General features: G+C 58.2%; 1 protein-coding gene across 3 annotated transcripts; it reads right to left on the reverse strand.

Moving 5' to 3' along the window:
• Positions 1-570: 570 nt before the first annotated feature.
• Tmem92 (transmembrane protein 92) lies at positions 571-9,086 on the reverse strand. Of its 3 annotated transcripts, none has more exons than XM_023563856.2 (4): positions 8,757-9,086; positions 2,649-2,720; positions 2,377-2,539; positions 571-2,227 (listed from the first exon to the last, which is right to left on the reverse strand). In XM_023563856.2, exons 1-4 carry the CDS (start codon positions 8,852-8,854, stop codon positions 2,216-2,218), a joined length of 345 nt encoding a protein of 114 aa, XP_023419624.1. In that variant the 5' UTR covers positions 8,855-9,086; the 3' UTR covers positions 571-2,215. The 3 variants fall into 3 exon arrangements, with proteins under 3 accessions (XP_023419624.1, XP_023419622.1, XP_023419623.1); XM_023563854.2 differs by having other exon boundaries at positions 571-2,283; positions 8,757-9,085; XM_023563855.2 differs by lacking the exon at positions 8,757-9,086 and adding an exon at positions 5,803-5,994 and having other exon boundaries at positions 571-2,283.
• Positions 9,087-14,902: the final 5,816 nt, after the last annotated feature.

Below are 14,902 nucleotides of genomic sequence, written 5' to 3' on the forward strand. Positions count from 1 at the left end.
TCAGCAAGGGGGCGAGAGGCAGATACATACATGGCTGCAGGAATCCTGGAGCGCTCTCTTGGGTGCCGACAAGCTGTGTACTTAATTCTGTGTTTGCATCCGCACAGATCAAGTCCATGTTTGTCCATTTGTCTATTTGGTACAGTTGTTCTTCTTTATTTGAGCTCAAGTATTTTTTTCTCTTTCGTTTACATTTTTGGATCACTTAATCCAAGTTTAATTTGGGTCATAGATTTAAAAAAGAAAAAAAGTGCTTCTACCTGGGTTCCATACCTGGGTTCCATTAATCAAAATGTTGCTGAAATTGTTGTGTAGATGTATGTACATTGTTGTTTATAACTTGAGGGTCTCTCATTATTCAAATATAGTATGTTAAATGTGATTGAGCTTTTCATAATTCATTAAAGAATTATAAAAATGATTAAACACATGTGTAACCCCAGCACTAGGAGGCTGAGGCAGAATCATGCGAGACCAGTGTGGATTATAAAGTATTGCTTTAACAGACTGGACGAGTGAATCAAGAAGCAAAAACAAAACAAAGAAACAAAAATGCACAATCTAATAATATGCTGCATAGAAAAAAACACATTTAATTACAAAAGAAATTCATATACTGACAGTCAAAGGATAGAAACTGGAAAAAAGGAGTGGCTACTCTATTTGTCCGTCCTTCCTTCCTTGTTTCTTTCTTTTTGAGACAGGTTCATGCTCCGTAATTCAGACTGGCCTTGAACTCATAGGAATCCTCCTGTCTCAGCCTCCAGAGTGCTATCACACACATGTGCTATCACACCTAGCAACAAAGCATACATAAAGAATTTAACCCCTCCACCAAACGTAAAGACCCAATCCAAAACTGGGCCTCTGAAATGACGAGACACTTCTCAGATGAAGAAGTAGAAAAGGCAAATAAGGGGGCTGGGGATTTAGCTCAGCGGCATAAATGCCTGCCTTGCAAGCAGGCAGTTGTGAGTTCGATCCCTGGTACCGATAAAAAAAAAAACAAAAAAGACAAAAAAAAAAAAAAAAAGGCAAATAAACGTATGAAAAAACATTCAATCTCAGTGCTCATTCAAGAGGTACAAATTAAAACAAGGCTGAGATTCCATTTCACTCCAGAAAAAATAGTCCTTACTGAGAAATCAACCAATAACAAACGCTGGCAGGGCTGCGGGGAGAAAGGAGCCCTTCTCCACTGTTGGTGAGAGTGTAGACTGGTGCAACTATGGTAGAAATCGGTGGGGTGAGTCCTCAAAAAACTACAACCAGAGGTTCCATGTGACCCAGCTATTTCCCTTCTTGGTATCTTCTTGGAAGAATTACAAGCATTGTGCCACAGTGATTCATGCACACCCTTGTTTATAGCAGTACAATTTGTGATACCTAAATGTTGCGAACAGCCCAAATGTCCATCAACCAATGAATGGATAAAGAAGATGTGTTTTGGGGCTGAGGATTTAGCTCAGCAGCATAAGCACCCGTCTTGTGAGCAGGTGGTTGTGAGTTTAATCCCCGGTACCGGTTAAAAAAAAAAAAAAAAGATTTTTTTTTTTACAATAGAGTACTACTCTGCCATAAAGAAGGATACGCTTGAGACATTTCTAGGAAAATGGCTGTACCTCGAAATCACACTCTTAAGTGAAATAAATAAATATATCATTTCTCTGGTACAAGAAACCAAAAGTGTAAATAAGGATCACAATGAGGCTGAGGCAGGAGGATTGTTGTGAGTTCGAGACCAACATGGGCTACAAAGTGAGCTCAAGGCCAGGCTGAACTGCATAGTGAGACCCTGTCTCAAAAAGACAAAAAGAATCCCCCCCTCAAAAAGGAAAAAAAACCACAGCAGGGTAGAGAAAGCCTTCGTAATATCCCAAGCTAGATGTCCAGTCCTGACTTGTATACCTCCAGTGACAGGCCGCTGTCTACCCTACCGAGCAGCTCACATACTGCCGGTCCCTCCAGCAGCCTTTAACTTGGAGGAGGGACAGGTACAGTCCCTTTAAGCCTGTCCTGGCCCCAGGATAAGTAGAGGCCGGGAGGAACAGGAGTAAGAAAAGCAGTAAGTTAAATCCAAGAAGCGAGTGCCGTGGCCGGGTGTCAGGGGACAGTGCAGGAATCCCAGCCATCGCCAGCTTGCTCTGGGGGTCTCCAGGGAGGCTCCAGGTCAGAGGCCGGGTTGTTGACGTCCCTCTCCGTGCCAGTGTGGCCTTCAGGCCTGAGGCTGTAGGGAGGCGGGGGCTCCGTGGGAGAGAGGGACAAGGTGGGCTTCCCAACCACCTGCAGGGGAAGAGGACACTTGATCTCCCCGGGGCCTGGCTTGTAGGCCACCAGCTCCCCATGCTGGCAGAGGCCTGGGACAGGCACACTCACCTCGCTGTAGGATGGGGGTGCCCCGAAGGTGGCTGGGCTTTGGGGCTGCTGGTGACCCCCTGTGGGGCCCACCATTGTTTGACAGCGGTTCACACAGCAGTGCCTGCCCAGGCTGAAGCAGCCCAACACAGACAGGATGAAGATGCAGATGAGGAGGAAAACCCTGCACCAAAGGCACCGATGTCACCCTGACTGCCCAGGCCACCAGTCCCCAAGGGGTGTCCCCCATCCTCGCCGTAGCCTGCGCCTGGAACCGCTGGCCCTGGACTCACCTGAAGAGGCCGGAGGCTTCATCTCCCTGGCAACACCTGTTCTCACAGCATCGGAATCCTCCGGGGTAGGATCTGGGCAGGGACAGGAAGGGTGATTGGCACTGGAGGAACAGGCAGGGGGGCCCTGGCCTCCCCACACATGGGCGGCAACTGGAAGGACCTGGGACTGGGACTCAGCACCTGGGCTTGGCAATGGGCACGAGTGTCCCACCCTCTACACTGGGCAGGCGGGGCTTGAGGGCCGAAGTGGCTCTGACTGCTCCAGCGACTCAAAGGGACAGAGAAAGACGCAATGCTGGGAGTCGGGATCCGAGTGAGGAGCAGCGAGGTCCCAACGGTACCCACAGAGCTCGGGTGGGCAGGCAAGGCCTCGGGGTCACCGCGTGCCGGCCCAGACTCCGCAGACTCGCACTCTGCCTGGGACTCCCTCAGCTACTGCTCGCTCTGCTCAGCATCTGGGGTTTATTTATTTATCAGAGTCATGGGCTCACACTGTCACCCACCGCCCTCTTAGGGACCCTCAGGGGAGGTGGCCTGGCCTGCAGGAGGGAGGTGGGCATTACAGAGTGGCCTGTCCCAGGTGCGAAGCTCCTTGTGGCCAGAATGGGAGGGAACTGGCCAGAGAGGAATGCACCCCGGCCTCTCCTGGGGTAGGGGGCCGGGAGATGGATGGGCCCCTGGACCCAGCCCACCCACCACCCCAAATGGAGATTACAGCCACCATCACACTCAGACCCGGGCGAAGTCTGCGGAAGAAGAGGCAGTGGTCACAGTGTCAAGGCGGTCAAGGTGTGTAGACTGAAGACAAAAGCCAGCACTGCGTCCCTCCCTCCACCACGCTCCCAGTCAGGGCCCCGAGTCCTGCCGTGCCGGCTGCCTCTTCTTCCTCTCCTTCTGTCCGCAATTCCCATTCCAGGGAAGCTCCCGGGCACCCATCCCATTCCTTGCCCGAGACATCTGTGGTCCAGGGACCCGTAACTTTCCTTCTCCCCTGGGGCCTCACGCATGCTCAGCAACTGAGCTGTACCCCAACCTTTGCCTTTATTTTGAGCCGCTGCCCACCTGGTCCTGAGCTTTCCATCCTCCGGCCTCAGCCTTAGCCTCAGCCTCAGCTTCCCCTCTGTCTTCCGCACCAGTTCTTCAGGGCACCTGGTCAGAACTGCACAACATTCATGGCATTGGTGGCCGCTGACTTTTCCCTCTGGTATCTGCAAGGCTATCTGTCACCTTCCTCTCCAACTCTGTGGATCACACTACACCCCCAAAGCGCCCCTTCCCCCAAGGTCTAACTGTTCTCTACAGGACCTAGCAACATCCAGCATCTGGAGCTGGGAGTGTTTGTGAACACCTGTAATCCCAGCAGTCATGAGGCTGAGGCAGGAGGATCTCACTGTGAATTCAAAACCAGCCTAGGTTACATAGAGGCCTTGCTTAAAACAAACAAAACAATACACACACACACACACACACACACACACACACACACACACACACCAAAACAAAACCCACCCAGCATTTCACATAGTTAAAATCATTAATTGTCGGGTAGAGTGTGAACTCCACGCAGACTAGGAGTTTTATTGTTCTGATCACTGCTGAAAACCCAGCAGTCCAGACATTTGCAGGATGAATGCGTAAATATTTGATGACTACCTGATCTCACCCTGGCTGCTCCTAGACTGAGGCCGAGGGAGGGATACAGGTACAGGAAGTGACAGGGTTATTGGTCCCTTAGCCACTTGAGCCAAACAACCAGGGCTCAAGAAGTAGGAAGACAAGCCAGTGTGCTGGAGGGCCCTTGTAATTCCAGCACTCTTGGGGAGGCTGAGGCAGGAGGATCACCAGCTCAAACCCAGTCTGAGCAATTTCGTGACCCTAATCTCAAAATACAAAGGGCTAGAGATGAAGACCCTGGGTTTACTCCCCAGGACCCTCCTTGCAGGGCATCTTTATCTTTTACTCAAGAAAACCAAAGCAGAGTTTCATTTGCTAATCGCAGCAGTGAGGAGAGGTGTCCCGACAGGTCAGGGTCTGCACCTCCGAACAAGCTCTGCCTCTGAGGGGCACAGGAGCAGGAAGGAGGACCCCAGGTCCCACAGCCTCCCAAACACACAGCACTCAGGGGCGACTACCCAGCTCCAGGCGTCAGGGGCGACTACCCAGCTCCAGGCGAACTGCAGGGTCCTGACACTGGGCACCCTGAGGACACTTAGCCTCCACCCTGAGGACACTTCTCCTAGACTTAAGTGAGAAACCACGGGTACTAACAGGTTTCATAAACTGGTCCCACTTCCTGCTGGGGGTAGGAGTGCCTTTTCCCCACTGCCCTCTCCCCATTTTAACGGGGGTGGCCCTGCTGGGGTGGTTCAGAGCATGGCTCTTCAGAAGACCTCCGGGCCCGGGCGCCTTGGCTTTCTGGCTTTCTGTCTGGGCGAGACAGCAACCCCTCCTGGGAGGCCGGGAGGTGCTGGGCGTAATCTACAGGTGGATGCTCCGGGGTGCGCAAGGAATCCAGGACTTTCTCCAGCTACTCCGGGCCAGGGTGGGCTCAGGCCGAGGTCCGCACGCCCTGCCTGGGTTGGAGACCATCTGGGTGCAGCCCAGCGCTGCAGGAAGCTGCGGCGCGCTTTCCGGGCCTGTCTCAGTGTGCAGAGTGACCTGGGAGAGGAGCCTACCCAGGATCCTGAGCCCAGCCCTCTCCCAGGACCACCCATCTCCCGGTCACACCGCGGGTCAGGCAGCAGGTCAGAGGTCACGGCAGCCCCGGACCTCCCTGCCTGCTGGATGCGAGCAAAGGAACTTCCCAGAGAGGGTTGGGGCCGCCCCGAGGTGGCCCACGCTGGAGGAACAGGGCCAGGGTACGCCTGGCCCCCGTCAGAAGGCGAGCAGCAGCTGGAAAGCAGGCACAGCAGGTCACACACAGGCTCAGGCCTCCGCGGGCAGTGGCGGGCGGGCAGTCCGTGTCCCCCCACCCCGCCCCGCCTTTACCCTCCAGGGCGCGGCCGCCCAGGCTCTGGCTTCTCCCCAGCGCGCTCCCACCTCCTCCGCGGAAAGGGCAAGGAAGCTGCGGACTGCAGGGTCGGGGAGGGGGCACTGACAGCGGAAGGTGGGGACCGGGCTCCAGAGAGGGGCAGGCCGGGCGCAGCAGCCTCACCTCCAAAGCGCGCGTGCAGAGGAGGCCGGACAGCAGCGTGGGCAGCAGGGCGAGAGCAGGGTGGGCCCGAGGCCCGGGACGCTGGCGACCCGCATCCTGACCCTGGATCCGCTGGGCTTCCGCGGAGAAGGGTGGAGGGGACGCTGGGCGGTGACCCCGCCACTTCTCCGCACCTATGCGCCCCGCCCGGGATGGGGCGGGCCCGGGGCACCTGGGGGGGCAGTAGGAGGGGAAGGAGGAGGGCGGGGCGGGGCGGGGAGGAGTCGTCTGGGTTTGGGGAATTGGGAGGTGGAAGAGACCGACATTTCAAAATCTCGGGGTCCGCCTAGACTGCTGACCCCTTGCTCCCCACCTCGCCCCCCGAGAACTGCCTTCGGGTCGCAGACTTTGGGGCTCTCCGCCTGGCGGCGAGTGGGAGAGGGGCGCGGCTGCTGGGAGCCCCTGGTCGTCTGGATTTTAGGGGAAGGGACGAGGTGGGGGAGGGAGAAAGCTGGGTTGAGCGGGGAGGGGGTGCATAGAGTGGGGGTGCGGGGAGAGGCGTCACGCCAGGAAGGGAGCGGCCTGGCGGATCTCAGACAGACTTAGGATTCGCGTCCCCGGCCTCCTCCTGACCCCCGAGGACGTGCGGGTACGTTTCCTCCCCGACGCGAGACAGGAGCGCGAATGTCGCGGGTGGAAGCTTCCCTGGGGCGCGCGGGCCGCTAGGGGGCGGCATCGCCCCGGACGCGGGAGGGACGGCGGGAACCCGCAGCTTCTCGGGGTCGGGCCTGGGAGATGGGGTGGGGGCCGGAATCTGTCACGGTGTGGCGGGATCTTTACTGGGACTTTGCTTCCCCCAAACGCCCTGACTTCGTAGAGATTCGTCTCTGCTTCTCTTCTGTCCCAATCACAGGTCTGTTGTATGGCTCACCCCCCCCCATCTCCCGTTTTTGCCCAGTCTCCTGTCTCCCCATCTCCCTGAGCATCTACTTTCTCTCAACATTTTTTTTTTTCTTTCTGGTGGGTTAGGGGTTGAGACAGGGTCTCTCAATGTAGTGCAGGCTGGCGTTAAACTCTTGGCGACCCTCCTGCCTCAGCCTCCTGGAGAGCTGTCCCGACTTCCGGTTTTCCCCTGCAGTACCTCTGTCAGTTTCAGTGAGAGAGTTTGTTCTCGTCTGTGGCTGTTTCCCTGCACTGTGTCCTGTCCCCTGTCTCTAGGACCTTTTCAGGACTCTCCTGACCTCCCCAACACCCTGTGTCTCTCCCTAGCCTCGATCTCCTCTTTCCCTGCTGTTTCTCATCTCTTGGCCCCTTTTGGTCCCTAAAATCAGAACCTGTCAGTCTCCTGAGCCTGGGACAACTGTGGTTTAGGGTGTGCACACAAGGGTGGGGTTAGGAGGGTAAGGACCTCTGGCCTCCTCTCCCTCAGTTGCTTCAGACCCCAAATTCCCTGGGCCAGAGGCCATCAGTCCACAGACCACTGGACACTTCTCCCAACACCACCCACGCTTCGGGGCTCCCGGGGCCTCCTGCTGCAGCCCCGCAGCCTGGCGTACACTTAGGCCCTTCCAAACCCACCCAGGCTGGGGCCAGGCCCGGAACAGAGTGCTGAGACACTGTGACAAGCAGCTGGGAAGGCTGGAGCGGGAAGGGGCAGGCAGGCAGCGGTGCCTTAGGAGGCTGGAGAACAGGGAAAGGGTTGGTGCTGCCCCTCCTGGGTTTCCAGCATCCACCTGATCCACATCTGGGATTGCTTGATAAAGGACAGGATCCCTATCCCAGCACTCAGAAGGCTGAGGCAGGAGGATCTCCAGTTTGAGCCCAGTCTGGGCAGTTTAGCAACATAACAAAACCTGGACTCAAGATAAAAAATGTAAAGGGTTCGGGGTGATGCACAGCGTGGAGGCCCTGGACTTGATCCCCAGTAACACGCGCGCGTGCGTGCACACACACACACACACACACACCCTAGTTAAATTTGAATTTCAGATAAATAATAAATTTTAGTGTCTTACTTAGTCTAAAAAATTATTCGTTGTTTATCTAAAGCTCAAAGATACTTGAGTGTTGTGTATATTTATTTATTCCTGAAATCTGGCAGCCCTACCCACATCTCTAAAATGCCACAGGCACAGGCATCCAGAGTTCTTGACCTTGAAGGCAGAGTTCCAACTCCCTAAATCCTGCCCCTGGGCCCCCAAACTGCCTTTCGGTGTTCCTGCCTGAGGAGGTGGCAATGCCCTCACAGGCCAGTACGCTTGGCTTGGCGGGTGAGTCTGGCCCTGGGGTCCTGGGGGCCTCCAGACTGGGCAAGGAGAGATGCACCCTGGCAGCACCATGTCCCACTCTGCAGGAGCTGCTGGAGGGGTCACTGCGTGGCAGGGACCCAGGCACCTCCTGAAGTCAGGGGTTCCCCTGGATTCCATGCCACATTCCAGCTGGGATTTCCCGAGAGCACAGGGTCAAATGTCTTGGGATGCCTGGCTTTTTCCCCTAGCATAGCCGCCAAAGAATGGGCTGATTGTCCCAGTCCTCTCCTGCCGGTGGGGAGCGTTGGAGATCAGCTGGCCCATGTAAGCAGGAGCCCAAAGGGACACACCGCCTGGCTGAATCAGGACCAGCGCCATGCAGGCCCCCAGACCTCCCCACCCATACCCAGCTTGGGGAGCCGCTGCTGGAAGGGGCGCCCACTGGAATGGGGGGTGCCAGGTTCCGCCCAGCCCCGGGGAACAGCCAGGCTGGGTCTCTTCCACTTAGCGTGGCCCCCACTTCCCCACCCCGCAGGGGACCCTAATCCCTGTAACAGCTCCCCAGTGGGGCTGGGATCTTTTCGGAGGAGCTGGGCGCGTGGCCCCGCCGGCAGGGGCGGTGTGGTGTCGCGTTCGAGACGGCGACCCGCTGGACTGCGCCAGACCAGAAGCGGACACCTCTGTGCCCCGCTAAATCAGCCGGGAATGGAGTGAGGGACGGGGTACCTGGAGTTCGCTGATCGCAGAAGCCGCTGGAGGGTGACCTGAGCTGCCCAAATCCTGGCGAGCAGCAGTGGCAGGGAAAAGCCCGCCAGCCTGTCCATCCCGGCAGACAGGCCCGTGCTGGGCTTGCCTGAGGCACAGAGGCGGGGCCAGTGGCCAGGAAGTGGGGTCTTTAGTGAGGCTGGAAGCCTGGGCTCCCCTCGGCCCCTAGGGACCAGATGAGTCTCTCCCTCTGTAACCTTCAGAGGCTTCCCGATGCCATCTGGGTAAGTCCCATCTCAGGGACAGCTCCAGGGTCCTCCACAGCTGCTCCCTGGCTTTCCAGGGCCTCTCTGCCCTCCTGCCCCCGCCCCTTCTTTCCCTCACCCCGCCTGTGCCCTTTCTGAGAGGGCCTTTCTCATTCCTTTCTGAGACCTAACAAATTCCAGCCCCCCCTTTAAGGCCCAGCTCAGGGAACACCTCCTCCGAACTCCTTCCTGGGCCTGGGTCTTCCTGCAAGAGTGAATGTTCCCTCCCTGCTGGCTCCCCCAGGCCTGGACCTGCCTGCATCCCTGGTCTTCATTGCCTCATGACATGAGGCATGTCCTCGTGTCCCTGCAGGTCTGAGGGGCAGGCCAGCGTGCAAATAGCTTTTTTCTGTGTGTTTTTAGTTTTGTACTGGGGACTGAACCCAGGTCTGTTCTTGGCCCCTGTTTTTAAGACTGCATTTTGCTTTGAGACAGAGTCTCTTTAAGCCCCTAAATTGCCCAGGCGAGGCTCAAACTTGCCAACTTCCTGTCTCAGCCTTCCAGCTTGCTGTGCTCACAGGTGTGTGCAGCCACCAGGCCCTCTGGGTTCAGCCTTCATCCCCTAGCTGATCTGTTCCAAGTGAACTCTGGCTTTGAGCTTGGGCTGGTTAGGGGCCTCTCCAGGTCAGGGTCCCTCTCAGGAGCCAGGGAATTCATTTCCCAAGTCCTGATGAGGGGCCCTCAGCTGGCAGAGTCCAGATGTCTGCATTCCCTGCTGTGTGTTTGGGGAATCGTCTCTTCTGCCTCCTGCTCCCAAGGTATGCTGTGCCCCCCAGCAAGCTGGCGCCTGGGGATTGAGGTGCCTCTGGGGGACGCTGTACCCCACTGCCATCTGTCAGTTTCTGGCCACCTATCGGGAATACGCAGGGCAGCCAGTGGGGCCAAGCCCTTCTCTGGAAATGGAAGCCCCAGGTGTCCTCTAGGTGATGGGCATAGGACGTCAGAGGTGCCTTGGGAAGATGACCAAGTCTCAGCCACCAACTTGTGGGTCCCGAGGCCTGGGACGGAGAGCAGGGCCCCGAGGTTGTCCCCCTACTGTTTAATCTTTCCAACTGGGTTCCTGTCACCACACACAAGAGAAAGATTTAGGGTCCCAGAGCTCTGACTTTTTTTTTTTAACCAGTGGGGGGGTGGGAATCGAACTCACGACTGCCTGCTTGCAAGGCAGGCGCTTATGTCGCTGAGCTAAATCCCCAGCCCAGAGCTCTGACTTTCAGGTCTGCTCCTAACCTTCCCCATCCTTTTTTCTGTGTTTGTTTTGGTTTTTTGAGATGGGGTCTCACTGTGCAGTTCAGGTTGGCTTTGAACTCACTCTGTAGCCCACATTGGGCTCAGACTCATGGCGATCCACCTGCCTCAGCCTCCTGAATGCTGGGATGACAAGTGTGTCCCAGTAGATGCAATTTGGCCCGTTGAAAGAGGGCTCAGCTGTGCTGTTTGTGAGTTCCTCTAGGATAGAGGCTGGGCTTGTGGTCCGACTCAGCTGCTCTGCCGGAAGAGGCTGGAAGTCTGGAAGGGAGGGTCTCTAAAGGGCTAGGGGCTCAGAGGAGGCGGGGTCAGGTGGGCGGGTCCCAGGACCCACTGTTTATAGGCAAAGCCCGGGAGGGGCGGGCAGGGGAGAAGTGGCAGCGACTGGGTTTCCTCAGCCTTTGGCTCCCCCAGCGGCCACATCATCTGGTGACCAGCTGAGGACAAATCTGGCTCCAGGTGTGTGCACGCTTGCACGCGTGCATGTGCAGCTGCGTGCACGTGAGGACACGGATGTGCACGGGCACAGATGCACCCGAGCCTGGCCTCCGTGCCGACGTGGCCCAGCCACCTGCCCGGCAGCGGCCTCCCTCCTAGCATCTCCAGGCCAGCCCGTCTCTCCGCGCAGCAGTGGCCCTGTTAGCGCCTCCTCCTTCCCGTGTTAGCGCCTCTCTGCCCCTCCCCCTCCCCTGCGGCCCCCAGGGAGGGCCCTGGCGGGCAGCCCAGCTCTCGCCTCCTCGTTCAGCTCAAGCTTCTATTTTTCAAGGCTCAGTTCTCCTCCCAGCCCCGGAGCCCCCTGCCCTGGCCGTCCCAGCCCTCTGCTGTGTCCACGTGGAAGAGGAAGGGATGAGGGGGTCAGTGCCAGGGGCTAAGCTAAGACCCCAGCGCTAAAGCGCTCCCTGTAGACGCGTCCTCGGCTGCCTGCTGCCTTCCAGGACCAGTGCTCCCAGACTTAGCCTGGCAGCGGGGACACAGGGTGGTCTTGTGCCCAGGGCCAGGCAGCCAGGCCCCTGGGACTGCTGGCTTCCTCTACTGAAGGGCCCCTTCCCTTCGGGCTTTGAAGTGTCTTCGAGGTTCGAGGAGGATGTTTGGCTTGGGGCTGCACGCCAGGATAAACTCCTTCAGCCAGCGCAGCCAAACCACTGCCTCCCCGCTGCCTCCTCAGCCCTGGACCTGGCCTCCTCCAGGCCAGCGCTGCCCGGCAGCCCCGTGCGGTGGGTACCAAGGTGGCCGTTACGTCTCCAGGGAGAGTCTCGAAGGAGTGGCCACCCTAGCGCCAAGGGAGCTGGCCCCGGGCACCTGCAGGCCAGGTGACCACGGGGCCCCTGCTGGTGGGGGTGGGGTGGTCCACGTGGAGCTGCCTGCAGAGGCCCTAGCAGCTGCGGATGGGCCCGCTCCAGATGGGGGATGACTCAACCTGGAATGGGAAGCGGTGGGCCGTCCATGGGGGGATGTGGGCCCCCACCCTTGCCAGCTGCTGCTCCCAGTCCTCTGGAGCCCGGGGGCGGTCACAGGGATGCTGTGTAGACCAAGGGCCCCCAATAGGGTGCAGGGGAGGAGGCCTCAGGGTGAGGATCAGGAGAGGGGAGGTACGAGCCAGTGGGGCTGGTGAGCAGAGTGAGAAGCCCCGAGTGGCACAAGGAGGAGGGTGCTTGAGTGCAGAGGTCTGTGTTGTGCATCTGTGCATGTGTGTGTGTGCACATGCGTGCATGGCCTTAACCCTGAGGGTCACATGTGGGGGAGACCCTGGTGCGTGAGTGCCTCGGGTCTGGCAGGTGTGAGCCAGGCTCTGGAGCTGGGGAGGGTGAATGCATCCTGGGTGGGGCTGAGGAGGGGTCCCTGTGACAGAGGGGAACCCGGGAGACCCTGTCACTGCTGTCACTGGCCCTAGGGGACGGAGCTGTGATGAGATGCTCCAAAGCTAAGTCACCCGAGCCTTGGGTGCAAGGACAGACCCCTGCCCTGGAAAGCCAGAGTGACCAGGCCTGCAGGACCAAGGCCTCAGAGATGGGGGCTTCCTGCAGCCCCCAGGTCCCGCCGTCTCTCCTGCCTATGGGGCAGCTGGGAGGCCTGGGCTGGAGTGGGTACCTGAGTGGCACTGTAGGGTGTGGTGCCCTGGGCTGGCGGTGCCCTTCCTCCTCCCATCCGAAGAGCTGCTGTCCTGGCCTCCGCTTTGGCCTCCAGGTGGTGAGGCCCACCTGTGCCAGCTGCCCCAGCCAGGGTAAACAGGGCCCTAAGTGTCTGGGCTGGTGCCCGGGCGGCTGGGCACCATCCGCAAGGGCTCAGCTAGACCTGGCCAGACTGCCCAGCCAAATGACAGGGCTGAGCCCTGTGCCCATAAACAGTGTTTGGGCGGGTGGGGGGCAGGGGCCTCAGGTGGGTAATCACGCTTGTTTATTTATTTTGTCTTTTGTTTTTGAGACAGGATTTTGCTATGTAGCCCAGGTTGGCCTTGAATTCACTTATATAGCCCAGGCTGGCCTCAAACTCGTGGTGATCTTCCTGCCTCAGCCTCCCAAGTGCTGGGATTCCAGGAGTGTGTCACCACTCCTGGCAAAAATCAAGTTTAATCGGAAGGCGACACGTCACTTCTTCCAAAGCTGGGAGTACTGAGGTGGCTGTTGTTCCTGCCCTTGACACAGGGCTCTGATTCTTCATATGAAGCCCTGGCAAAGTCACACACATGTGCACATGCTCACACCCACAGCACACACTCTCACACACACACATATTTACCCAGCACACCTCCAGGTGCACACGGCACCCACCTCACCTTGTCATTGTGTCCCCTTATTGAGCCCATCCCCAACATCCCCTGCGTGATGCATGAACCCGATATGTCCCCACCCAGCCCCGCAGACCGCTGGGTGGCTCTGACCCAGGCTCCTGGGCTCTCCCACTGGTCTTCTCCCCTCCTCTCCTTTCCCCTGGGGCACTGATTTCCAACTGCGCCCCAGACAGACAGGCTGCCAGGCCCCCACCCCACAGGACCAGCCCTCGGGGAGGACAGGGACACCAAGGGCGCTGAGCAGCAGGAAGCCCTGCCACTCCTCCGCCTGGAAAGATGGGGAGCAAGCACCCAGCCTGTCCTGGGCAGGAGGGACAATGGGAACCAGGAGGAGGAGTGTCCCACGGGGCTGCCCACAGGCAGAGGCCCTACGTTCCTGCAGGGTGAGGGGACCGGGTGGCCATGGAGCCATCCGGGTGGCTGGTAGGTAACCAGGCCTATGGGTGCCCTGCGGGTGGAGAGGGGCTGCCAGGCCAGGGCAGCGGACAGTGGAGTTTAATTGAGAGACTGTGTGTATCACCAAGGCCTCCCCCTACCAGGCAGCACCCACCCCACTACACACACACACACACACACACACACACACACACACACACAAACGCATGTGCACGCACCCTCCTCACCTCCCCCCTCCGCCTCTGTCTCTGACCCTCATCTTCTCCATTTTCCTCCATTTCTGCCCTCCTCTCTCTCTGTCATATTCTCTCCTCTCTCTGTCTCTCTCTCTCCCGGAAACCAAGCTCAGGACGTGGTGCTGGCCAGGCAGGCACTGTGTTCCTGGCTACATCCTGTCCTTTCTCTTCTCCTTTGCCTTTCCTCCTTCCCTTCTCTCTACTCCTTAGGGCGGCAGGGACTGGCTTTCCAGAAAGCAAGGGGACTGCAGCCAGGGAGGCCTTGGCCCGAGTTCATGGTCTCAAAATAGCCAATTAGCTCCCCACTTTCTTTGCCTGGGCCTCCTCTGGGACCCCCATGCCTGGGGTTTTGGAGCCAGAGCCTGGCATTGCCAGGTGGTACGAGCTCTCTCCCTCCTTCCCTCCTGCCCGCCTCTCCACCACCTCCTTCCTTTCCTCTCTCTCTCCCTGGAGAAGGCAGTGTCCTGGAGTCTGGAGTCTGTCCTTCATCTCCGGATGACCAGAGGCCCACTGTGCCCAGGACCATCTACATCTACCATACAGCTTGGGTGTAACTGTTAAGAGTGGACCGTAAATTATGTCAGGGCCCATCCAACCAGACCAGAGCATAGCCCAGCCTCCCCCACTTCCCATGGCTCCTAGAAGAGCTATGGAGCCTGTCTGGGCCTTGCCGGAGGACAGTAGGGCCAGACGGCAAAGAGGGGAGCTGGAGCTGTATAAGTAGTCCCTCCTGGGGCCCCCCCAGTTTGGGCAGGGCAAGCCTGCTTTCTGGAGAGGAAGGAAGGAGAGTTGTGGTTGCCCCCAGGCAGCGTGTAATTTAGGATTTATTTTGGGGCACTCTTAGCAGCTCTGGGTGGGACTGAGGTTAATTTAAGGGTTTAATGGGGTGAAGGGTTGGACTGAAGTGGAGGGAAGGGTAGCCCTCCCACCTCGGTCTGGTTGGGAAAAGGGGCCCTCCTCGAGACCCCCGCTGACCCCAGGGCCCCTCCCTGTCCCTCCAGGTTCCTGGGTCCCCAGCCTCAGCAGGGGCAACAGTGCACGTCCCCTCAGAGGCAGCATCCTGGGAGGCCCTGGGACATCTCAGCCATGGCAGGATGTGCCACTCCCCGGGGCTGCAGCCAGAGGGAGAAGGCAGGCTGCCTGGTCTATGGGGCAGTGCATGGCTCTGTCTTGAGGGAGCCCTCAATTTGAGGG

The sequence above is a fragment of the Cavia porcellus genome, unplaced genomic scaffold (genome assembly GCF_034190915.1).
Source record: "Cavia porcellus strain 051 isolate PalLab524CR breed Dunkin Hartley unplaced genomic scaffold, mCavPor4.1 scaffold_6, whole genome shotgun sequence".
NCBI classification, from domain to species: domain Eukaryota; kingdom Metazoa; phylum Chordata; class Mammalia; order Rodentia; family Caviidae; genus Cavia; species Cavia porcellus.